Source organism: Abrus precatorius, unplaced genomic scaffold (genome assembly GCF_003935025.1).
Source record: "Abrus precatorius isolate BTA unplaced genomic scaffold, Abrus_2018 Scaffold3, whole genome shotgun sequence".
Taxonomy (NCBI): Eukaryota; Viridiplantae; Streptophyta; class Magnoliopsida; order Fabales; family Fabaceae; genus Abrus; species Abrus precatorius.
In genome coordinates, this window is record NW_020874373.1 from 13,437,086 (window position 1) to 13,461,952 (window position 24,867).

The window sequence follows — 24,867 nt, forward strand, 5'->3', positions numbered from 1 at the left end:
TTACATTAAGTTGTAAATTGTAATACAAATTTTAAGATAAATTTTATAGACACCGTTCACTTCACTTTAAAATTAAATTTACCAACATAAAATCATTCAAAATCATCTTTGTAAACAGTCAAAGAAACATAAATACACCTAGATTATGGGGATAACGGGCTTGTGTCTGTTTGGGCCTTTTGGGAACATGATTAATATAGAATGAATGGAATCTGTTATTCTGTAAAGCAAAAATGCAAGGAAAAAAAATCACTTTAAGCTATTTTCATAATATTTGAGAGGCTAAAATCTGTGGGATGGAGTTCAAATGTGTTTAACTTGCTTCTTCTCACTTTTTGTGTGAAGTGGAATTTTATTTTAAAATATAGACCTCATTTTTTTGTTTACACAATTGATGTTAGCCTAACTGGTGCTGAACGTAGGAGTATGAGTATGTCTTAAATATCAAATCCAGGGATGATTTAGGTTAAGAAGAAACACTACAGAGAAACTCATAAACCTTATAATGAATTAATGCGTGAACACTAGCATCAATTACTATCTGGTCCACGGGCCACTCTCTTGAGTCATAAATAAATAGGTATGGGATGGTGTGGGAACTCAAATAGTCAAATCACTTGAACATGTCTGAAAGATCACCTCTTTTGTGGCTTCTCTGAAGGTGGGGTCTAGGTATATCTCTTACCAATTTCAAGACATATACTAGGGAGAAACTTGAAGATTTTGCCCAATTCCTCGCACCAAAATAAATTTAAACCTCTCTAATCTAATCAACCTTATGTATTACATGTACCAAATTTGCATAAACTTGGCCGGGTTTATCCATTGATGTGCCACTATCCAGAAAAAAAGACACAAAATTGATTATTGTAGTTCCAGACATTCATCACTTGTGAAGATGCAAGCTTCACAGTCCATTGGTGATCTAAAATACATTATCCAGAAACTTAAGCAGAAGAACACATAATAATAAATGCCTTTTATTTTGGCTTTGTAAAGAAACTGAGCGTTTTACTAATATATATTGTCTTTAGTCTAAAAGGAAATTTTCGAGAGAATTACAAATAATTTTAATCGTGCATATATATATAAAGAAACCCATTTTTTGTTATCAACAAAAGAACATACAATTGCGCATGTTGTTGAGCAATTTAAGAAGTGTTAGGAACCATTGTAGCCATTTAATTGTCATGTCATCATTGTTTATAACACACGAACATCCGCAAGGCAGCATTAGCATAAATGTATATCAACGAGTAGTTGACATGTTTGCCTAAATGGGGAGCAACAAATATCACTAATACGGATTCCAATGCTGTAATTGGATAGCTCATTAACAGTAGGATTAGATTTGCTTAACTGAAAACGTACGAGGACTAAAATCCAGTGAAGAAAAAACCTAAAGTGACTACAATCACCCATTAGTGAAGTTACTGAGACTAGAAGTATAATAAAGCCTTTAATTTTTCAAAAATTTAGTGATGCTTTTCTCATTATCTTTCTGTATTTCTCTACTTTTCCTTGTTTCTTAAGTTTACTGGCCATATACATGAATCTTCATAATTAGCCATTTCTTTTTTGGGTGCACCCATAACTAATAGTTCTACTTTATGCATTGACTACCATCAGAAAAAAATTGCCAAAGTGTCTCTTTGGTCCCTGGAATGATATGGTTTTTTAAACAAGAGACATGAGATTAAATTTACCATGGATCTGAAGATTATCTTTTTGAAATAAGGTGATAATAATGTAAAGGTTCCTCCAGCTTAAAGTAATGAACTGGCCTTGGGGTACCCTGATATAATGAATAACACTATTATCTTTATAAAGGGAAATGCTTTATTATAATTAGATTTTAAATCATAGACTTGCGTGCAAAAACAGGCAGGTAAACGGACAGATTTTTTATTTATTTTTTTAAAGTGAGGAGCACATCATGTATATGACTTTTATGTAGGTAAGCTAGCTCATTTTACAATCAGTTCCCATTTAGTTAGACAATTGACACTAATCATTCTACAGATTATATTAAAGATAATTCTGGTTCTGTTATTAAACTTACATTTTACATTGATTGTTGAACTTCGACACGCGTAGAAATCATTTATTTATGTGGATGACAAACTTATTATCATAATGCCGGGAAGTAAGAAAGATGTTCAGGGAATACATGGTGAAGTTTCATTTCAAGGCTTACTAGGAAGTAAAATTCAATTCTAACCTGGAGGAACATTTTCTAGAGAGTTAGGCTGAAAAATCTTGCGTGATGTGAAGCTATAATGGAAAATTTTGGTGACCTTTTTCACCAGGAAAACTTTTTTGAAGTTCTACACTCTACAGAATACAGAACTCTCATCCCAACTCCCTTCCATTTCTACCTTAATGAGGAATTAATATATAAACGGAAAAAAGAACCGTAATCTTTATTACATAAATAAGATTCTGGATTAAAATAGTTTAATTAGTATTATCTTTTAACTTAAAATTATATATTTCAATTACTGTAAATACACATGGACTAATTGGTGATATGTAGCCGACTTATTTTCAACTTAGATCTTCAACTTTCTTACTCATTAAGATGGACATTCAAATCTCCAAATTATTGCTCAGCAGCTCGAGAACTGTACAGAAACAAAAAAGAAAGAAATTAAAGATAATTTTTAGTTAATATATGAAGATTTTTAAGTTACAAATAGTAATGGAAGGTAAATTTTTTCTTGTATCTTTCCTACATTTTTTTTAGTACACATAGTAAGAACAAGTTTTGCATCAAACAAGGCCCTACAAATTATTTCAGATAAACAAAACAAGTCAAACGGCAGAAATAGATAAAATGTGCAACGGGTAATAAGAATTTTCAAAACATTGGTATATTAAGTAGAGATGTTGAGGAGGAATAAAAAGAAAAATGTAAATAATAATCTTCCACGATGCGTGCAATCCCAACCTTTTTTTGAGGGGAGTGGGGGGAAGAGGGGTGTTGAGGGGTTAAAAGTATAGAGCTAGCTTCTTACTCTGATAGTCTTATATTTAATAATTTCATTTTGTTTTATAGGTTAGCTAGCAGCACATTCACGAGCCTAAAGAGGAATATATTCCAAACAACATCAGCCTCTAGAAAACACAAAATTAATACAACGGGGAAGCTTGTCATTACTATCTCCATCAACAACAACAATGCCTTATCTCTCAAGATGAGGTTGGCTAAAAGATCAAACAATGTCATCACTGGCTATTAGCTAATTGATAACTCTGATATTGACTCAGACCATAATAACCTGAACATTGATAAGTATCCTGCTCCCAACATTCATCATCCATGATCACAGGTGTAATGCATGTCAATCCATTTCTGTTGGGTGAGACAGCGCAGGGTTTATGACTCTCACAACAGGAGAGAAGAATGCATTATATCTATATTAATATGTACAAATGGATTGCATGAAATATAATTTACAGAAGCATGATTTGTACTTTCTACCAGAAAAAGGCACTACACATTACAATGAGACACGTTGACCTACAAATGGAAACTAGTTCTTACTGTCCACTCTCCTTATCTTCATCCTTTTTTGTCTCCAAATCAAATCCAAACCCAGCATCATCCTCATACAAGTTTGATTCCAACTGAACAACATTACAGTCATTCTTTTGTGCGATCTTTCTTACTTGGGAAGCAGTGAAGCCATCCTTTGAACCATCATCGGTTCTCTGTTTTTTAAGTGGAGACAAGGTGCCTGCAAGGGTATCACTAGATCCAGAAGGCTCAGACTGGGGATAGTTTTGCTTATCATTGGACAATGGAAGAGTTTCCGAGGATGTCAATGTGCTACCTAATTTCTGTTGTTCCTCTATTATTTTTTGCAAGTATTTACCCTGTGCTTCAATTCTCATTTGTAACTGTTTTTGAACCTGGAATATCATTGGAAAAAATGAAAGTCTTTATCATTAGCAGAAGTGCTTACTCATAGAAGCACAATACTACGAAATTTAACATGTTTCATTCATCTTGTTAAATTTCTCTTTATCAGAAGGCTAATTTAACAGGTATATGTGATGGGTTTACCCAGCCAGCAAAAGATGCAAGACTCACAGATAAAACAAATGCATAGTTAATTTGACACTAATAGTTAAAAAAATTATGGAAAAATCAACCCATCTATTCAAATTACTACACTAACATTTGAAGTTTCTATAGTAAGTTAAGCTTAGACCAATCACTTATATCAGCCATATGAATATTTATTCAATCATTCCTCTTTAAGACATGTCACACGTTCCAATTTCATTCAGTCAACAAGAAAAAAAGAAATCATCCATACAGTATAACAAACAAAATTTACTTTAGTTATAAATGACTGAAATTGTTAAGGGAATGATGAAATAGATGTGTGCTTTAGGTGGAGTAGCCAAGTTCAATTTATATAGGCTTAATTGCACTTTTAGCCCTTATACTTTAGTTAATGTGTGATTCTAGTACTCTTCATAATTAATCAATTGTTTAAATTAAACTTTTATTCTGAAATTTCATCCAATAATTAACAAAATTATAATAAAGATGTAATATATCATTGATTTATGTAGATTCTAAGAAAAAGGTATATAAAATAATTAACTAAAAGTAAAAAAAGACTTTATTATATTTAATATATTTTATTTATATATTTTATACACTTTTTCTTTACTAATTTATACAAATCAATAATAGCCACATACCTATTATAATTTTGTTAATTATTTAATGGTATTTTAAGATAACTTAATTTAAACAATTGAAAAATTATGAAGACTAAATACGAACAATTAAAACTAGGAGGATCAAAATTGCACATATGTTTAAAGTAGAAGAACAAAAAAAAGAAATTACACATTAATTATAAAACAGATGAAAAAAATTCACTATTTGCTATGTGATTTTTTAAAACGGAAAGAAAGTGAAAAGAGGGTGACATTTTTTAAATTAAAATAAGAACATTTTCTCAAATCAAACAACCTCTTATATACTACTAAAAGGTGGTATGAATTCTAAAAGGAAGACAAATGATCTGTATTCTAGCATTAGAGAGATACAGGAAGTATGCTATTGCATTTTTTTTCCTTAACCTATTATTTTTGCACTAATTTGTGTTAACAGACTAGCATGTATCTCATTCTAAATCTCTAACCAATGAACAAAGCAGGGGAAGGGTAAGAGTGTTTCTGAGCTAAAATAGCGTACTCTTTCAGCAATTAGGAAAATAGTAAGACCAGGTACCAAACCTCAAGTTGTTCATGTAGACGTTTCTGAACCTCCATCTGCATTCTTAGAGCATCATTGATTGGCAATCCCCTGGAGGTCATGAAGGTTTTATTAAAATATTAGAGGTAGATGTAGCACAGTTAAGGAATTATAATTATCTTAGGGAAACAATTAAGATACCGACGGGGATGAATCTGTGCCAGAAACACTATCTCCAGAATTCCTTTTTTCATCTTTAGAATCTGAAAGTTCAAAAAATTATCCCAGACTCCATTGAAAAATGTGAAATCAAAACATGACATTTCTGATTAATTTGTTTAGGAGGCAGGGCAAGAAAATACAAGGCACCTTTACCATCAGCTGGTGATTCAGGCAAGTACTTTGCAAGGCGATACTTCTACATATAATGATAACAGAGAATTTAGAATCAATGTTACATTAAGTAAACAAGGTTGTCTTATGTGCACATACATAAGTTATTAAACCAGATGATAATACCTGTAAATGGCTTTTAACATGATATATGGTCAGTCCAGGTACACCCATCACTCTAAGAACACCTTTTGGTGTGGCTCCTGTTGTAAATAATTTAAAAATTTAGAAAGTTTCATGGAAAATAGCTAATTTTTTCAAAATCAATAGGCTAAAGAAGTAAAGGCCAAAATGAAAAGGGAAAGAAAAAGAGTAGCACTTTCCATCAATGAGTCTACATCAAGTATAAATAATTAGCCACCAAAAATAAAAATTCAAATGAATTCCTAACTAGAATATGCATTGCCTGCCTGCCTGGCATGCACAGAGTTGAATACAATTGTTTCAAATAACAATTTGTCCTGCCAAACAATTGACTACACATTAAGAATAAACAATAGGAGTCAATCCAACATAACTCACCATTGCTAGTCTTTGTTCGCTCAAGAATGCATATCAGATCCCACTATAATTTCTTTACTAAAAGAAATAGCACTTGAGAAATTTTTTTCCAGAAATCATTAAAAGGTGCATAAGGTGACTTAAGTTTGAGGCGAAATAAAACTTCAGAGTCACTTATGACTCAAAAAGCAGCATTAATTCTCATTTAATAGAATACAATCCATGCATTCCGAAACAGTATTGTCAATTAGTCCACAACTCAATGCAATCCTTGAGGTGCAAGTAACAAAATGAGCAACGATATCAATAGTTACAGGAATAAATTGATCAGAGCTTTCAAACAAAAACATTTAACAGGCCTTTGCACACAAAACTCTGCCAAGTAATTTCCAAAAAGCATTCTCTTTCCTATACATGCTTTTGCAATATCAAGATGAATTACAACAAACAGAATTTTCATTTCTTCCCCCCTAGAGGATACGTGTTAATCTCAATACTGAAAAGAAATACCCACTATCTGGTCCACCAAGTTGTGTAATGGCATCCACAAAACGGTCATGAAGATCAGATGTCCATCGCAAACGTTGTTTCCCACTTCCCCCAGCAGGTGCGGCATTTTTTACTGCAGATCCACCCAAAACACCAACATTTGCAAGTTGTTCAGCTCCACCTTGAGATTTATGTGGGACCATACTTGCCGGCGAAAACTTCTTCGTGTGATACATGGTTATACTAACTACAATTTACCAAAAAAAAAAAAAATCATAAAAAAAAAAAATTCGTGCTGAAGTTCTAAAGAACAACAAAATAGAATCATCAAATTTGATCCACCCTACTGGTAATTTAACAACAGTTAAACCTATACACCATCTATGTATTTTACATTAATAAAACCCAAGTCAAACACCCTTAACTAAAATCTAGAGACAAAAATTCTTTTCGTCAATTTATGGACACCAAAATAAAACTATGCACGGTTTCACAACAAAACTAGAAATCTAATGACGAAGGAAATTTAATTTACCTAAGAGAGACTTAAAATTGAACTAGAGAATCTGAACGCAGAGATTGTTGAGGGTTTGAGGAGAAATCTAGGGAAAATGATAAACAACCACAGAAGAGCTCAGAGAACTCATGCTTCCACCCGAAATTGAAGTATCCAGAATCCAACAACTGGATTGGAATTGGATTGCTGGCGTAAGCGACGAATTGAATTGGCAGAGGAAGCAGGAGCTTCCGAGTGCCAAAAGATGCGTTTTGAAATTTTCCGGGAATCTGAGAGAGAAGATGGAAATGGAAAAAATTCTTGAGAAAAAGAGATTGGGGATTGGTGGTGGTGTGTGTCTAAACGCGTGCTTTTTTGTTTTGTCTTTCAGGAAATGATTGGATTTTAGAGAGAAAGACCCGTTATGAATCCCAGCGTTGAATCAACAGACGGCGGCGTTTTAAATGGACGTTGTCGTTAACCAACGTGGTGGGTCCCACGAGCGTGTCACGTGTCACTGCTCTTTGTGCATACTCATTTCTCGTCGTTTCTCTTTGACATTCATGCCGTTTTACGCTCCTGAAGACTCAAGATTCCCACCAAGACGGTAGAGTAAAGTTGTGGCCGACTAATAATATTATTATATTTGCTTTAGTTTGTATAATTGTGTTTGTTTCACTTTGTTGATAACCATTTGTTTAATGTAATTTATTATATTCATGTTGGTACTTAAAAAAACATATTTAAATTCGAGAGTTGGGTTTTGTGTAGATTTGATTCTTAACTCTTTTCATTTCCTATATCCATCTTGTCAAAAATCATGGATAATTTCCCTTCACAATATATATACAATTTGACACCCATAATGTTACCTCACTTGATTATTGAAAATAAAAATTTTCGCTTATACAAATTACTTAACGAAGTTATCAATTTGCTAACAAATTCATTCTACGGAAGTAACTAACATGCTACCATTCATTCCTTTAAAACCAATTTGTATAAATATAAAAATTTTCAAAAATAAAAAGCTAATATTTTATGTCTGGAAAAGGATTTTTAGAAGAAAAGGAATTTTTTGGTTTCCAATAACAGATTATTTTTTTTAATTTGATACTTAATATATAAGACAAAACAGGGGTTAATAAACAACGCCGAAGGAACTTCATAAAATCAGAACATTTGACGGGTAGATTTCGATGGAAACTCCGAAAAGTAGAATATCATGTGAACTCTTGTGAAGGCGCTAAACAAGAGCCAGAAAAAGGACCAGCCCCAATATCAAGTAATCCCTGATGCGCTCTGCAATAGTTTTCAATATTTCATATCAATAATAATCGATACTAGGACTAGTTTTATAGGGTATCAAGCTATCAACGATGGTAGGCACATCTAGCGTCAAGTTTATAAGAACTTAACTACAAACAAACTGAATCATGCAAAAGTAAACAGCTTCCCAGCAATAGCATACAGGCAATCCTCTCAGTCACAAATAAATTCCTATGCCGCAGACTACTAGCAATTGCAGTATAAGGAAACCATCCAAGTTCACCAAGAAAACGGATAGACAAAGGACAAATGTGTCAGCAAAGGAAGCTAAACATCAACGGAATTTCATGAGCGCAAAGGTGCACAGCTAATAAAGGTCTCTCTTCCGAAAAGCTGCTTCACGTCTCTCCCATGCCGGCTTTCTCTCGCTATCAATGTCCCTCTGGATCAGTCCTTCTATTGGCTTGATGATAAAGAAATACTGTAGGCAGGAACAATTAAACAAAGGAGAAGAGAGAGAATTCATAGCTCCACTGTCAGTATAATGAGAATACAAAATAAGCTTCAAAGTTCAAGAGCTTACTTGGAGAGCAAATACAAGAGGAATCCATAATTTTCCTCTCTGATTTGGATTTGGCCCTTCAATCAAATTCTTGTCAACAAGAACTGACTCATTTTTGTTCAATGCGATTTCTGTTATTGTTTGGACTAGATGAGGAATCCAAGCAGTCCCATTTGGAAGAACCTGTCACCAAGAAGCACACATCGTCTCAATCAGACTAAGAAAGATAAATGAACTAAACAGAAGGTATAAGGGAATGCCATGAAAGAAGTCTCCAACCTTTTCATCAACATCATTTTTGTGGCATCTCCCACTGTTCTCGACCAAAACAACAGGAATAGAAGCAGCCTAGAATTTCACCCAAAGAAAAAAGCAGAACAAAAGCATGAAAATTTTGAGTTAACACAAAAAGCGGTATTTGTGAAAAGCAACAAATAGCAATTCTAGACATTGGAATTATTTAAATAAGAAAGGAACAAATGTAAGTTAATCAACAAAGGAAGTAATTTACAAAATAGAATGATGCTCTCCAAACACACAATACCAATCAAACAAATCCCCACAATGATGTTGTAGACTATAGACTTCAGATTGAAAGAAAAGCCAGAAAGACAATCTTGTCTCATGACAAAATAAGGATAAGTTATGAAGCCCACATACTCCCAAATTGGCATAAAATCAATGTCATGCATGTACACAACAGCAACACACATACAATATGCCTATATACATTTCTATGTTGTAAATTTCATTAACCAATACGTTTTGGCTCCAGCTTTCATATGGTTTTCCACACAAAGATGTGACTTAGAGTTAGTACTGCCATAGCAAACTGGGCAAGTGCTAGGGCTTGTCGATCTTGCACATCACATATCACTGGTCTCGCATGTTACAATCATACCTTGAGTTTTTAAGAAATTTTTGCACCACTGATTTACTGTGTCCACTGTCCATGCAATTTTGTACCCAAGTTCTTATTAATTATCTGCAGTCGCACTTCATAGAGGATAAGGTGTCTCCTTGAAATTCCATAACCAGGAAAGACCATTCAACAGAATAAACAGCATGTCTCCATAAAGCTTTGAAGTCCTTACCTAATAAAACCTTAAAACTTACATTTACTCAACATTCAAGAAAAACCCAAAGCGGCTGTTACACCATATACTATAGAGACTAGAGAGGTGAATGGGCAACACAAGTCTGTTCTATGTAACAAAGTAGATAACTAGTAGAGATAAATACACAAATATGAACTAACATAAAAGATTTCACAACAAATATTTAAGCTATACTCCTGTTAATAAAACCAGACAAATCTATGAACTGGTAACAAAAGAGGTTCAAGGTTTTGAGGTTGGGCTGCGGATCAACTGGAATTCATACATGCATGTATATTCAATAAATAAATGATCCTGTGAAAAAACTAAGGTTAACATATATACAGAGATATGCAAATGGCACAGTAGTTACCCATCACCTTTAATATGCCCTTGTTCAATTCTTACAATTGCCACTTTTTAAATAAATTTTTAATCTAAAAAGGGCATATCAAATTAAAAATAGTTTCAGATGCAATGTTCAAAGACAGCACTGGCATAGTAATTGAGAAACACCACCCTACCAAAGCAACTGCCCAAGTTCCAGTCTTGGTTCACTCTTTTAGTGAAAAAACACAAATAAATTGAACCATGTTTAGTTCACCGGTTTCAAATCCAATCTTCAAAAAACCAGATTTGGGGGCAGAACCGAACCAGCTAGCGTACAATTGGTGGTGAACCCAATCCAACCAGACAATTTGGTAACCAGACCAAATTGTCTGGTTGGATTGGGTTAACCATATGTCCAGGAAAAATAGATTCCAAGGCAAGGGAATGCCTTTGGAAACAGTAACCAACTAATTGGCAAATCCTTTTCTTCCCATTCAGTTATCAGTAGTGCGCAATAGCAGTACTATAGCAGGGTAAGTTGGCTGCATTGTGTCAAGGCTGGCCCCCAATGCAGAAACTACATCAGTGTTTCAGCGACAAGTCTGTCACCCAAAATCATGCTGATTTTCAGCTACACTGACAAAAAGAAGGGGTAAAACCCCTCTTGGCCCCCTTGTCCAACAACTTTTTGACATTATATCATGATTTCATTCCTTTTTTCATAAGAATGGCAATTGAAATCTTTGTTCCAAGCTTTATTTTCACAACATGCACTACTCTCCTCCAGTTTCAACACAAACCACCAACACCCGGTGCTCAACAGTGCTGTTCCTGGCCAAGCTAGGTGTTGTCAGGCCTTAGCATACCCACTTATGTTTTGCACATAGTCCATTTTGTTGATTGTTTGTGCATACTTTACTCCTTTCATTTCTCACAAAAAATCTTGTGTGCAAAAGAAAGCTATGACCCTTCCTCTGCCTCTGTTTCACCACTCACCCTTCTGTTACATCAGTTTTGTTTTTAGGTCCTAAGTCCTCATGCAGTTGTACCTGTTCAGTCCTCTACTCTATCATTGAGCTCTGTTCTGATTTTTTTTTACTATTTATTATCCTTGACCAAACCCAATGTTGTATGATTCAAGTAACCAACCTCACCTAGCGGGATAAGGTTATTGTTAGTTATTGTTGTTGTATTGTTCCTCCTTGACCCAGTCATGACATTTGTCATAATTGATTTGTGTTCAGCTTAAGAATGAGACTTTTTAAGTATTATTTCTTTATAATTGAGCATTTATATGTGTAATATAAATTATTTAGCTTTGTATTTATGTCTACGTGGAAGTGGCAAAAATGCAAATGTTAAGGTGGATAAGTGGACACACAAGAAAGGATATGATACAAAGTGATAGTATATGAGAATGAGAGAATATTGGAGTAGCACCTCTAGTGGAAATGATAACTAAAAAATGTCTAAGTTGGTTCAGTAATGTGCAAGAATACCTTTGGAGGCACCAATAAGGAGAGTGAATTACACGTCTCTTAGTCTAGTAAAGAGGGATCGACGATACCCAAAAGAACCTTAGATGAAATTATTAAAAGAAGAGATCTTTTGATTAACCAGAATTCTAAAAATTTGATTTTTTACTGAGCTCAATGGCTACATGGATGTAGCTGACCTCAACTAGTGAGATAAGGCTTGGTTTTTGTTGTTGTATCTATGTCTATGGAATACAGGAATAGTAATCATCCAGCTATTCATTATCCCTCTTATAGTAGTTTTGGGGTTGGCCACTCTACGAGATTGATAACCATGTTACTATTCAAGAATCATAGTTCAGAGCACTGAAATCTAAATACTCTAACTTCTGATGGTTTAACAGAATAAAAATTTTGACAAACTTAGATGCATTTGAACAAAAAGACTGAAGTTACGAAGAAAATTACCTGAAAGGCTTCTTTCTTTATCCGGGCACCTGATCTAACAACCTTCAACAGAGCCTCAGATCTTTTTGAGAAGAATTCATCGTAAGGCAATCCATCAGGTGGAGAGAACTGAGCATGTGTAAGTGCTATTATAGCCTTGTTCCATATTCCTTTGCCAAAACTGTCTGTTATAGCTTTGGCAACTAACTTATCCAAGTTGTCCACTCTATACACATCCAAGCGATCCACATAAAGCAGAATGTCTATAGTCTTGTTCAGAAGGAAGCTATTCAAACAAACCCAAATTCCCCCAAAAAAACAAAATAAAAGGTAAGGAGAAAGAAAAATAAATCATTTGTAAGACCAAAGACATGCTTTACAGGCATAGTGTTACATGCTTAACATAAGTATACCGTTTAATTATATCAAGTGCCATATCGTTGATGTATCCCCCTTCAATGAGACCAGGAGTGTCAATAATGTTCAAAGTAAAACCTGCCCTTGATCGCGATACCATCACAGGTCTCGGCCCTTCCGACTTTTCAAGATAAAAAAAGTATTTTTTACTCGCATATAAACATAATAAATAGATAACAACACAACCACCACCCCATAGATCGCAAGAAAGTATCATCATGTACCTGAAAAGGACTAATCGAAACTACTCTTTCCCCAATAATGGAGTTCACAGTTGATGATTTTCCAACACCACCATTTCCCATCACAAGTATAGTCAAGGAGTTCACATTCTACGCCAAAACATACACGAAATTCACAAGGCAGAAAAATACATATATACAATTGTAAAACAACAACAACAACAAAAATAAGAATTAAGCACGAAAACTAGGGATAATTCAATGGGGGAAATTAAAAATGAAAAATAAAAAATAAAAAATAAAAAATAAAAAATAAAAAATAAAAAATAAAAAATAAAAAATAAAAATGAAAAAACCTCTTGTTTTAGCTTTCCCAGAAGTTCAAGCAACTTAGTCTGCGTTGCCGGAGCGAAAGTATTAATTCCAGACCACTCACGGATGATTTGGGATGCCATTGAAAGATGTTCTACAAACACCACATTGGAAATAATAATCGTAGTTTTAGTGCATATTCCACCAGACACCAAATAAACCCACCAATTAAAATAAAATATATCATTAACCTAAGATTCACAACAATTACAAAACGTAAAGGAAACCCACAAAAAGAATCCCTAAAACAGAGACATGGGAAGGTAATATGATATCTGCAAGGTAATAAACGATAGGAGAAAACAGTGAAATTGCGCAGAAGAAGAAAGGGAGCAGAAGAGAGGAAAAGGGTAATGAAATGAAAGAGTAAACCTGAAGAGACGCAGTCTAGGGTATGGAGGAAACAGAGAGAGGTAGGAGAAGTGTGACCCAAGCACCGCCCTTGCCCTCCTTATCCAACTATTCCACCTTTTGATAACACTCTGTTTTGCCGTCTTCTACTCTTGCCTTGCTTCTTTAAATATTAACTTCAAGTATTTTCCTTTTTAATTTTGAAATTCAATTATTTTATTTTAAAATCAGATTTATACATTTTATTGTAAATGTAGTATAAATTTATACTACATTTTATTTTTAAAAACTAAAAATTATGTTTAAAAATGAAATCAAACATATTTTAAGAATACGATTTTTTTTTAATTTTTGGTCTTTTTTAGTGGAAGTCTTCCCGAAGAGAACACGTTTGGAGTTTTGAGTATTTGATATAACAATTGAAGTTTACTTGCAATCGTGATTTAATTTAGAGCAATGCTATTTCGTTCAGTTGTTTGGGAAATTATCACGGGGTTCACTTTACTTAACAGTAAAAATAAATAAATAAAAATAGCTATAAGAAATTATAAATTTTTATTAAAAATATTTCTTATATAAAAAATATCAAAGCATAATATATAATACATAATTACCCTCTTAAATTTAGTCTTAAAAACGATTTTGTATCTTTTCATGATTCAATTTAATTTATAGTATTGTTGCTTAGTGTGAGAGTACATGGAATAAGGTATTTAGAGGGTAAAGTGAGTTTCCCCTTGCCATTAAATATTTTGTACTTTGGTTTGTTCCTATGTGCGCTGGGGTCCGTCTTCTTGTGAACTTGTGAGGTTAGATTTTTGTTCTCGACTCCCTCGTTAGAGCAAAACAATGTTTTTACATATCGATTTTAAGTAATTAATGTTAAAAAAAATGGTGTGACTTCTAAAATTTAGATGTTATTTTACTGGATTGGTTATTAAGTAATTGAAACAAACAAATTTAGATTAATTAAACATGTAATCGATTTAAAAATTATATTTCAAATTTTTTTAATTTTGATGGAATATCACAAATATTTTATCATTGTCAATCAATTAAAATATATTGTACAATGATTTGCATCTAAATAAATAAAAAATTGACATGATGATGATCAAATGATAAATTAAACATATAATTAATAAATCTATAGAATAAAATGAGACAAATAATTAAGTGGATCAAACTTAATTCTTTTTGTATCATAAATTTGAATATATTGCACACTCTCTCTAAGTTAAGAATTATGATTCCTCTATTATTGTTTGTGTGCAAGTGTACTTGTTAAAAAATACTCAAAATATTGTAAGATTATTTTTAAATAATAAGATTTTTTAATTTAATTATTTTAACTTAAAGATATGAAATTAAATAAAAATAAGAATTCAAATATAAAAATAGTTTAAAAAAATTAAAATAATGCAATCTCTAACAATAAAAAGAAATACCGAGTGTATAGTTTCACTTTCACATTTTTTTATGTTCATTTACTAAATTTATTCACATCAAATGGTCATACAATATTAATAATATTTTTTTTAAGTTATTACTCTTAATAGTCATACAAGGTAAAGGAAGAAAAAATATAAAATCATATGAGCTGTTAATTTAATAACAATAGAAGAAAAAGAATTAAGTTTGATCCACTTAATTATTTGTCTCATTTTATTCTATAGATTTATTAATTATATGTTGCACGATTGCCTATAATATAATTAATTATGGTATGTTTAAGAGTTATTGATTTTAAGCATATAAATATAACGCAATAGAATAAACATCAAGAAAGAAAATATGAAATTATCATTAATTACAAAGATCTCATAGAGTCATACAAATGATTTACCATAGATATAGTTATAGATTTAGCTAGATATAATACAATAGAAAATTAAAATAATAATAAAACAATTCATAGTTATTCAAAAAGTAAATACAAACCAAAGTAGTCTTCAATGGAAAAGATACAAAGAAAGCTCTTGATCTTAAGACAAATTCTCAAAGTTTCAATAGTCATCAATGACTAGTCAAAACTAAGATCCAAGATGTCTACTTCATAACTCTTAAAGTTCTTTAGATAAAGTTTAAAATCTATCCGAGATGATGATTGTTACCACTACGAGATATGTTTTATCTCTAATAAAGATATGACGTAATAAGAGGAAAAAAATATGATTTGTTAAATTTAAAATTTAAATTCTCTCTTCATAGGTCGCTAAAAAAATCTCTAAGTTAAATCTTGTGAAGTCAAGTGCGACTGTGCTACCCATTATGCATGGTTCTCAAAGCACCCTCATGTTGGCTACTAAAGCATGTGTGCACTTGTTGTAGCACGACCATATTTTTCATTTAATTTGAATCTAAAATGCATTGAAATCTAACTGTGACATTTTAACACAAAATTGCATAATTAATATAAAAATCAGTATAAAATCATCATAAAATAACGGTCATACATATCGATATAAGCTATAAAAATATGTCAAAATACAGACTTATTAATTATCTTAGAGATTAAAGAGTATTTACATCTTTTTAAAATAAATTACTAATTCCATTATCTATTTGTATAAAATTAATGATGATAATTGTTTCACATGTGAAAGGGCATAAAATGCTCTCTTAATTTATAAAGTATTGCAAAAATTATCTAAAAAATATTTGCATTATTAGTGTATTTGAATTAGGATTTTGTTTATATTAATCATTAGGATTAGTTTAAGTCTTTGTGAATAGAAAATTTTGATTAAAAAATATATATTTATTGTATTAAAATTATAAAGAGATAACAAATATTTTTTTTTAGTTAAAATGTTGTTATTATTGTTATTATTAATTACTTACCTTCAATCCTAGTTAACATTTTTCTTTAAATTAAATCTATTTTAAATTAACAACTAAACCTTAAACTTTTTTTTTTTTTCTCTTTCTTTGCCACTCACCATCTTTTGCTTGGACTCATTGGTAACAAGGAGAAGAGAGAGCCAGTGATAGCAATGGTGGTGGATAGATTATTTGGCAAATGATAGAACACAATTTTGGATGGCTAGTCTTCATGGTTACGAGAATTTTGGTGCTCTTGATGCTCACATTGTGAGGATGAGTTGTAATAATTTCTTTGACAAAGATAAGTGACACAATTCTTAACAAACTATGAGGTGGTCGATTTTTAGGTCAGCATTTGTTGCTCATAATCTAATGGTGAACAGGCGAAGGACGATGATTGATAGCTTGGACGTTGGTTTTGCTTACAAGTGTGTGTGAGTCTAATTTTAGTTGTGTTTTCCAGTGAGGTGGTGCATTGTGTAACAATGGTAACAAGGTTAGGGTTGTTAATATGAATTCAGTTTGTTAGATTGACCTATCCAACGTGCTAAATTTGACAAAGCAAGATGAATTCCAAATCCTACGACTTGCTTAACTCGTGTTTGCAAATATAAATTTAAAATATTTAAATAATAATAATAATTTTTTTTAATTTTTAGTTTTTATTTCAGCTTAGTTTTTTTTAAAATTTTTTTACATTAATTTATTAACACAAAAATATTTAAAATAATTTTTTCGTAAAAATGTTAACTCTATTAGAAAATTATAAACTCTAACTATTTCTCTTTTTATTTTATTTTTTCTTCTTCCTTCTTTTCTTTCTTCCCTTACCTCACATTTATGCCTTCACTACCTCTAAAATATTAATCATCGTTATGATCTCATACTCCAATTTAAAACTCATACGTGAGCATGAATGAATCAACAAAGAATGTCAAATTTACATATCTTTACCTCAATTAAAGAGATGTTGCAAATGCGATGAAGCAGCCTAATGACTTTTATTTTTTGGGTATTATTTTCCTCAACCAAATCTTTTTCACTTTCATATGGACTAAGATGCATTTAGATAATTATCTCCTCGTGTATCTTTTTTATCATAAGCAATCCTTTGAATCAACGGAGTTTGCAAATCTAGTAAGTTTAGATGGGATGTTGGTTAGGTTTGTGAGGAGGACATATTATTATGCACAGAGAAAGTGTTTTTATTGGTTTGTCATATTTAACTTCTTTTTTATGACTAGTAGGTTACCATTATTTTTAAAAAAAGAATTGGGATATTTATTGCATGAATTATATCTAGCTTTATATAGTTCATGAGTAGTCTAATAACGTAGATAAGAGAAGAAAAAAAATGAAGAAAAAAATAATTAAAAAAAAATGATGAAAGATACTTTATTTTACCAAGAGTTCATAAGAAAGAAGAAGAAGAAAAAATAATTTTTTAATGGAGTTAAAACTTTTTAAGATTTATTTAAAACATTATTATATGTTAAGGGACTGAAACTAATTTTGTTTAGGATTTAGAATTTAGTCAATATTATAAAATTAAACTGAAACAAAATCAAAAGTCAAGAATCTTAATATTAATAAATTCAATTATTTGTGTAAGGGTTTAATTATATACATGTATGTTGTCTAATTTATATGATTTTTATTTTTTTCTTTTTAATTAGGTTAGTTCGTTTTGCTTTCTTTAATAAGAGTATATTGTTATTTATTGGTGCCTGATATCGGTGATGGGTTGTGTTATCGACGGTGGTTTACTGGTTTAATTTGGGTGGCTTGTCGGTTTTGAAAGGGATGATGGTGGTGCAGACCGAAAAGCTTAATGACAAGTGTTTTTTTCAAAGAAAATTTGCATTGTTTAGATTGATTTAGATTATAACTAAAGTAATAAGGTTGAGAAAATGCGGAGAGAGGATATAGTTATTGTGAGGATATACTTATAACAATCTATATTATTAACTCATTCTACCCTCTAGGTGTACGGACTCATTTTAAGTAGTCAAAATTATGATTTTAGTGACGATATTTTATTAGACAAGTATAAAATTAAAAATATTTAATTGTAACTAATAATAGTTTTTATTAAAAAAAGAAGTATTTAATATATTTTTATACTTTAATATAATAAATATATTTTTTTCATACAAACTTTTTTATAGATGGTTAAAGAAGGCTTTAAGTTAATAAAATCCTTTAATAAATTTTCAGTATTATTTTCAATTTTCATTTATATAATAAATTCCTAATTCATTCTTAAAAATGCTGTAATTTTAAAAAAATGCTATAATTTTTTCACGTACTACCATTTGTGACTTTTTAACCAAAATAATATATAAAAAAAATAAAAATACTGAAATAGACCTGTCCCAAAAATATTTACCAAAGTAGACCGATTTACTGTTTACGTACAGAATTCGACTTTCCAAAAGCCGAATTCTGGTCTTCAAATTTATGTCCGTACAGTAGCTTCCCAGCGGCGAGAAAGGCGACTTCTGAGAGCGGTTAAATACGAACCGCTCTCCAAAAACGACTTCTAAGAGCGGTTAAATACTAACTGCTCTTCAAAGTCAAATTCTGAGAGCGGTCCAATTTGAACCGCTCTCCAAAGTCATTTTAATATGATTTATGAATATGAATATTAATATGATAATTTTATTTTGAATATTTTTTTTATTTATCTCAATCACCCATTTTAATATTTATTTACCTAACTAATAATATTTATCTCAACATGTTTTTATTTATTTTAATAATATTTAATTAATATATATATTAATATAAAAGTTATTAATAAATTAAATAATAAAATTATATTTAATGAAAATAAAACATTAAATTTTTTAAAAATTAATAAATTAGTTTGTAAAATGATATTAATAAAAATAAAATAATTTGATTTATGATAATATCTTTGTTTTTTAATTTATTGTATGCAAAATTAATTAAATGAAATCATTAAGATTATTTTTGTTAGATAATATGAAATAAATTTATAGATAAAAAATTAAATAAAAGAAGATAAACAACAACTAAATGAAACTTTCATAATTAAAATAAAATGAAACAACATGGAAATAGAAAAGAAAATACAAAATACACATTTAATTGGTTAAAAATTAAAAAAGATCTTCTATTGCATATTTTTTTCTCTCCATGATGGTCAATATACTTACTGTCATGCCAATCACGAAGTCTTTCTTCAAGTGTTGGGGGTCGTAGGTCTTTTGTTTCTACAAACAATTCAATCTTTGACCAGTTATGTGTACGTTGAATGCTTGAATAAAGTTCAAATATTTTTTTCCATCGTGCGATCATCTGTTGCACGTCAGAATCATTTTTTATTTCTATGCAATCATAGACGAGTTTTTGGTTGATGACCCGGATCGGTCGTTTATAATTGATTATTGTAATTTGTTTCCTGTCTCCATAATCCAGTACCTTACTTACCTCTTGAAACAATTGATTGAAAGTCCAACTATGTTGGATGATCATTCTTATTGGGTGAAGACATTTAAACATAAGGCCATAACCATGTGGAAAGTTCATGATGGTGGCATGCTGGATAGGTCCTCCAAAATATATTATAGCTTTGCTAGAAGTGATGAATTGAGGGTTTGATGAAGAGCTTGGGGCTGGAGGGTTTAGAAGCGTCATAATTTGTTCTGTTGATCTTTGATAGATGACATAAATTTCAATGATTAAAGAGACTGGAAAATTGGATTTCCAGGAAAGCATCTGCGCCACATGAACATCAGTTAAAATAGAAAAAGCTTCAAATATAACTAAACCCTCACCATTGTGATTTGGTTTCCGATAGTACAAGTTAGTGAACTGGGTGTTATGATCAATGCCTAAAGCATTACAAATTCTTTGTTTCAGCTCCACGAATGTGCACTCATGTGGGATCGTAAATAATTTTGGAGATGAACACTGAAAGCTCACACCTTCGTGATTATGGGTAATCTGGCCATTTGCAAACGTAAGAGCTAGATGAGAATTTGTGAAATTGTCGATGTTTGTTATACCGAAGTCCTCCATCTAAAGTTTTGGATGTTAATTTGTAATGAATGTGTGGTGTTTGTTAACTACATGATATGTCTTTTATAGACAATTTGTAAAGTAGGTGCTTGAAAAAAAAAGGATGGTCAGGATCGTTTATAATGTGTTCAATGGTTGAGATTAATTTTATATTTCCTGATATACTATTGAGTGGTCAAATTAAGACATAATGCAACGTGCCATTGTTTTATGAGATTCTTGATAAAAGTGGTCAGTGACTTATCTTATTTCAGATGAGACAGTTGAAGTGAGTAGTTGCTGATAAAGTTGGTCTGAGAACATCGTGTAGTGTGTTATTGTCTTTATCATATTGTTGGTATGTGTGATAATTTATTAAAGGGTTTTGTGTACAGACATTGACCTTAATAATGGTTTTGCTAACGTAAAGTCAATGACAATTTGACACACTGATGCGGTGTCATTGATTCCTGACGTAAAGTTAATGACACTTTGACGCACTGACATAAAGCAATTGATTCCTAACACCCTGACGTAAAGTTAATGACAATTTGACGCACTGACGCGGTGTCATAGATTTCTGATGTAAAGTTAATGACACTTTGACGCATGGTCCATCATAATAAACAGTATCCCGAATGAAGAACATGAACATGAATATGGCTATTTATAATGGCACATTGGATTCCTCGTCATTCAATGCCATATCACATCTTACGAGTGATTTTGACCTCTCCATGACACCATTCTCCCCTCCCAACCAATAGATAGTGACTAGTCAATCACGCTCAACATTAGATTCTCTTCTCATTCAAGCCATCTCACATACTTCCAAATGAGCTTTGTCTCCTCTCAACCAATAAAGATGCCTTCTGACATTCATGTAAATTAAATTAGTTTTTTTTAAAAATGACATTATTTAATATTATAATTTTTAATACTTTAATTTTGTTTGAAAATGACATAATTTAATATTATAATTTTTAATACCCTAAACTCTAAAACTTTTTTATTATAATTTTAAATAAATTTTATTTGAGAAAAAAAAATTATTTTTAAAAAGTAAATAAAATATTAAATTATAAGTTAATTATTTATACTTGAGACAAATATTTTAATATTAACGGTTTCATATTACTAAGGTAACATTGATGAAGACAAAGTGCATTAACAAAGATGATAACAAATTCATAACAACATTAATAATTAACTATCTCCGTAATGGTGGCCAGTTCCACAACGAGGGCGACGTCTGTGACGTGGTGGGTTTCGTCGTTGTGGTTGTTGCTCTAGAATTTCAAGATGAACTCGTGGAGGATTTGGATCATCATGAAGGTGTACTTGTTGGAATGCATTTGATGAATTATCAGGTTCATTAGCAAAATCTGGTTGGTAAAGAGACTGCATGTAAGTTTGTGCTGAAGATGGAGTTGTAAAATCAACTCCAAATAAGTTTGTAAAAAAATCCTCCGATGTTGTTGCAGACGAATGTCTTGTATTAATAATGTTTGCTTCTGACGTAATGTTCGGAGAAATTGATGCAGTCTCATGGTACGACGGTGTGGAAGTCGTACCGATTTCAAATGTGTTGGTAGTCCTTAATTGTTGGTCACTCCTCCTTGGATCTTGTAGTAGTAGTGGCACAGATAGAAAATAGATGGAATTGGCAATGTACCATTTCATGTATTCTTGTGTGTGACACAATGGGCCTTGCATTGGATGACCCGTTATTGTCAGCTCACGTCTGTTGTTCCATATCTCGATCCATTAAGCATGTCTTGTAACCCAATTTTCATCCTGTCTTCCTCTCATGTCAATTTTGTGGAGGTCATTCAAATTATTTGGTGGAGAAAGGACTTCTTGGAAGAGACGAAACTGTAATTTGACTCTATCTGTTTGATGCCATTCAACAATTGCAAAACAAAGGATGACAGTACATGAAGTCCACAATTGAACATCTCTATATGCTTCCGTGGGTATTGGTCTGCGTGACCTGAGAAGTCACTATCTATTGGTCTGCGTGACCTGAGAAGTCACTATCTCTTGGTCTGTGTGACATGAGAAGTCACTATCTCTTGGTTTGCGTGACCTGATAAGTCACTATCTATTGGTCTGCGTGACCTGATAAGTCACTCTCACTCGTAAAACGTGGTGAAGCATTGAATGACTGCGAATCTAATGTTACCATTATAAATAGACATATTCATGTTCATTTTATTCATTCAACCTTCTCAGCTTGTTCCTTGTTCTTGTGAACCTTCTCCTTCTAAAAATGTCTTCAATCAATGTCATTGTTCACTCTGATGGTGCCATTAACCAATGTCCTTATGAAGGAGTCACGTTCACCTCATCATCAGCTAAATTGGTACAACTAAAGAGAGGAGTAACTCTATAAAGGCTCAAGAAAATCATCCACACAAAACTCAACCGAGACGAAAATGAAAAGGGTGACAACTATACATTTTCGCTACCCAATTAGACTTGGCCCAGGAGTTAGTAACTACACATGTGTTGAGTTAAATGATGATGAAGACGTTGAGTCACTGTTCAACATCCACGATTCAAATCAACTTCAATCAGGTATAGAATTATATGTTACATTTGCTACAAACGTAACCCAGCCACCACAACTTTCGCCTTCATCTTCACCTTACCAAACTTACGAAACCATAAATCCATCTTTTCCAACATATGATATGAATTCCGATCTTCAGTCCTACACACAACTTTTAACTGGTCAATTCATGGACCTTAATGAAATACCCTCACAACCATTTGAGCAAACCCAACCCTCTCAGCCTCTTGAAGAAACTCCTATTGAAGAACATGCTGTTGTGGGTCTCCCAAACGAAGTATTTGATCCTTTTAGCGAGGACGAAGATGAAATCCTATCTCAACAGCAGGATGATGAAGAAGACTCCCTCCCACTTCCAAATATTCCACCATCACAACCATTACCATTATACAACCTACCTCCACATTTTTTAGACTTTTCCAGTCAAATACAAGAACATAACTCTGAGTTTGGCCATATACTTGAACGTGAAATGGTAGTGTATCCACCTAGAACACTATTTGTTGGCCAGCGCTTCCTAACAAAAGAACAAGTGCAAGATGCCATAAATAGATTTCACATTGTCAATCATTGCACTTACAAGGTGAAGATGTCAAGCACAACTAGGCTTGTCGTGGAATGCGTTCACAACAACTGTTCTTGGAGATGTCGCGCAATATTGCGCACCAAAGAGCAACACTGGGAAATAATGAAGCTTGACAGGTGCCACACATGTGCTTCCCCACTCATTTCACAGGATCATAACAACTTGGTATCACGAATGATTTCTCATGGGATTCGTGAAATAATACAGACTGATCCATCCACACCATCACAACAATCTTAGCCCACATAAAGTCCACAATGGGTTACACAATCAGCTATAGGAAGGGATGGTTAGGGAAACAACATGCCATTGAAAATATCTTCAGAAATTGGGAGGAGTCATACCATAAGTTACCTAGACAGTTGCTTGCAATGCAACTGTATATTCCAGGCTTCATCTGGAAATTGAGTACACAACCAGCATACAAGGGTGACTTGCTTGACGAGGGGAATGTGTTCTTCAAGAGGTTATTTTGGACCTTCAAGCCATGCATTGATGGTTTTGCCTTTTGCAAACCAATTGTTTAAGTGGATGGAACATTTTTGTATGGCAAATACAAAGGGACTTTATTAGTGGCAGTTGCGCAAGACGGTCACAACAACATAATTCCCATTGCCTTTGCTGTGGTAGAAGGTGAAACTACCGATGCATGGTTCTTTTTTTTGAAAAACTTAAGGAGGTATGTAACTCCGCAAGAGGGGTTGTGCCTCATTTCGGATCGTCACGAGGCCATAAGAAGTGCATACTCCAAAAATGGAAGTGGTTGGACAGAAAACAATTCTGTCCATGTCTATTGCATTAGACATATTGCACAAAACTTCATATGACGATTCAAAAACGCTGCACTGAAGAAAGATGTCGTCAATATGGGTAATTGTAATTTTTTACGTACTTTATATTCTCATTAATATTTTATACAATTGCTTAGCTAGTTATATTAATTTTATTTGTAATCTTGTTTCCAGCATATGGGATGACTGAACCGAGATTCTTTTACGATTACAACATAGTAAAAGATAATAATCCTGAAGCTGCACAATGGTTGGACAACATCCCAAGGAAAAAATGGACACTGGCATGGGACAATGGACGACGCTGGGACACATGACAACAAATCTAGCGGAGTCAATCAATTCGGTCTTGAAGAAAACCAGAAACTTGCCAATTTGCTCCATGGTCCTGGCAACATACACCCGTTGCAATAAGTTCTTCATTGACAGAGGCATAGAAGTAAATGCAATGATTAATGTTG

At 32.4% G+C, this 24,867-nt stretch overlaps 2 protein-coding genes across 4 annotated transcripts; both read right to left on the reverse strand.

The window, feature by feature from the left end:
- Positions 1-3,135: 3,135 nt before the first annotated feature.
- LOC113861396 (myb family transcription factor PHL7-like) lies at positions 3,136-7,495 on the reverse strand. 3 transcript variants are annotated; one of them, XM_027494195.1, is made up of 7 exons: positions 7,140-7,495; positions 6,630-6,851; positions 5,741-5,817; positions 5,591-5,639; positions 5,427-5,484; positions 5,263-5,332; positions 3,136-3,915 (listed from the first exon to the last, which is right to left on the reverse strand). In XM_027494195.1, exons 2-7 carry the CDS (start codon positions 6,838-6,840, stop codon positions 3,544-3,546), a joined length of 837 nt encoding a protein of 278 aa, XP_027349996.1. In that variant the 5' UTR covers positions 6,841-6,851; positions 7,140-7,495; the 3' UTR covers positions 3,136-3,543. The 3 variants fall into 3 exon arrangements, with proteins under 3 accessions (XP_027349996.1, XP_027349997.1, XP_027349998.1); XM_027494196.1 differs by having other exon boundaries at positions 3,149-3,915; positions 5,597-5,639; positions 7,140-7,475; XM_027494197.1 differs by having other exon boundaries at positions 3,149-3,915; positions 6,626-6,851; positions 7,140-7,475.
- An 855-nt stretch (positions 7,496-8,350) lies between these two features.
- LOC113861729 (translocase of chloroplast 34) lies at positions 8,351-13,743 on the reverse strand. The gene is made up of 8 exons (XM_027494729.1): positions 13,624-13,743; positions 13,236-13,345; positions 12,922-13,029; positions 12,694-12,818; positions 12,302-12,566; positions 9,211-9,279; positions 8,953-9,114; positions 8,351-8,850 (listed from the first exon to the last, which is right to left on the reverse strand). The coding sequence occupies exons 2-8, from the start codon at positions 13,332-13,334 to the stop codon at positions 8,737-8,739; spliced, it is 942 nt and encodes a 313-aa protein (XP_027350530.1). The 5' UTR covers positions 13,335-13,345; positions 13,624-13,743; the 3' UTR covers positions 8,351-8,736.
- Between the last annotated feature and the right edge of the window lie 11,124 nt (positions 13,744-24,867).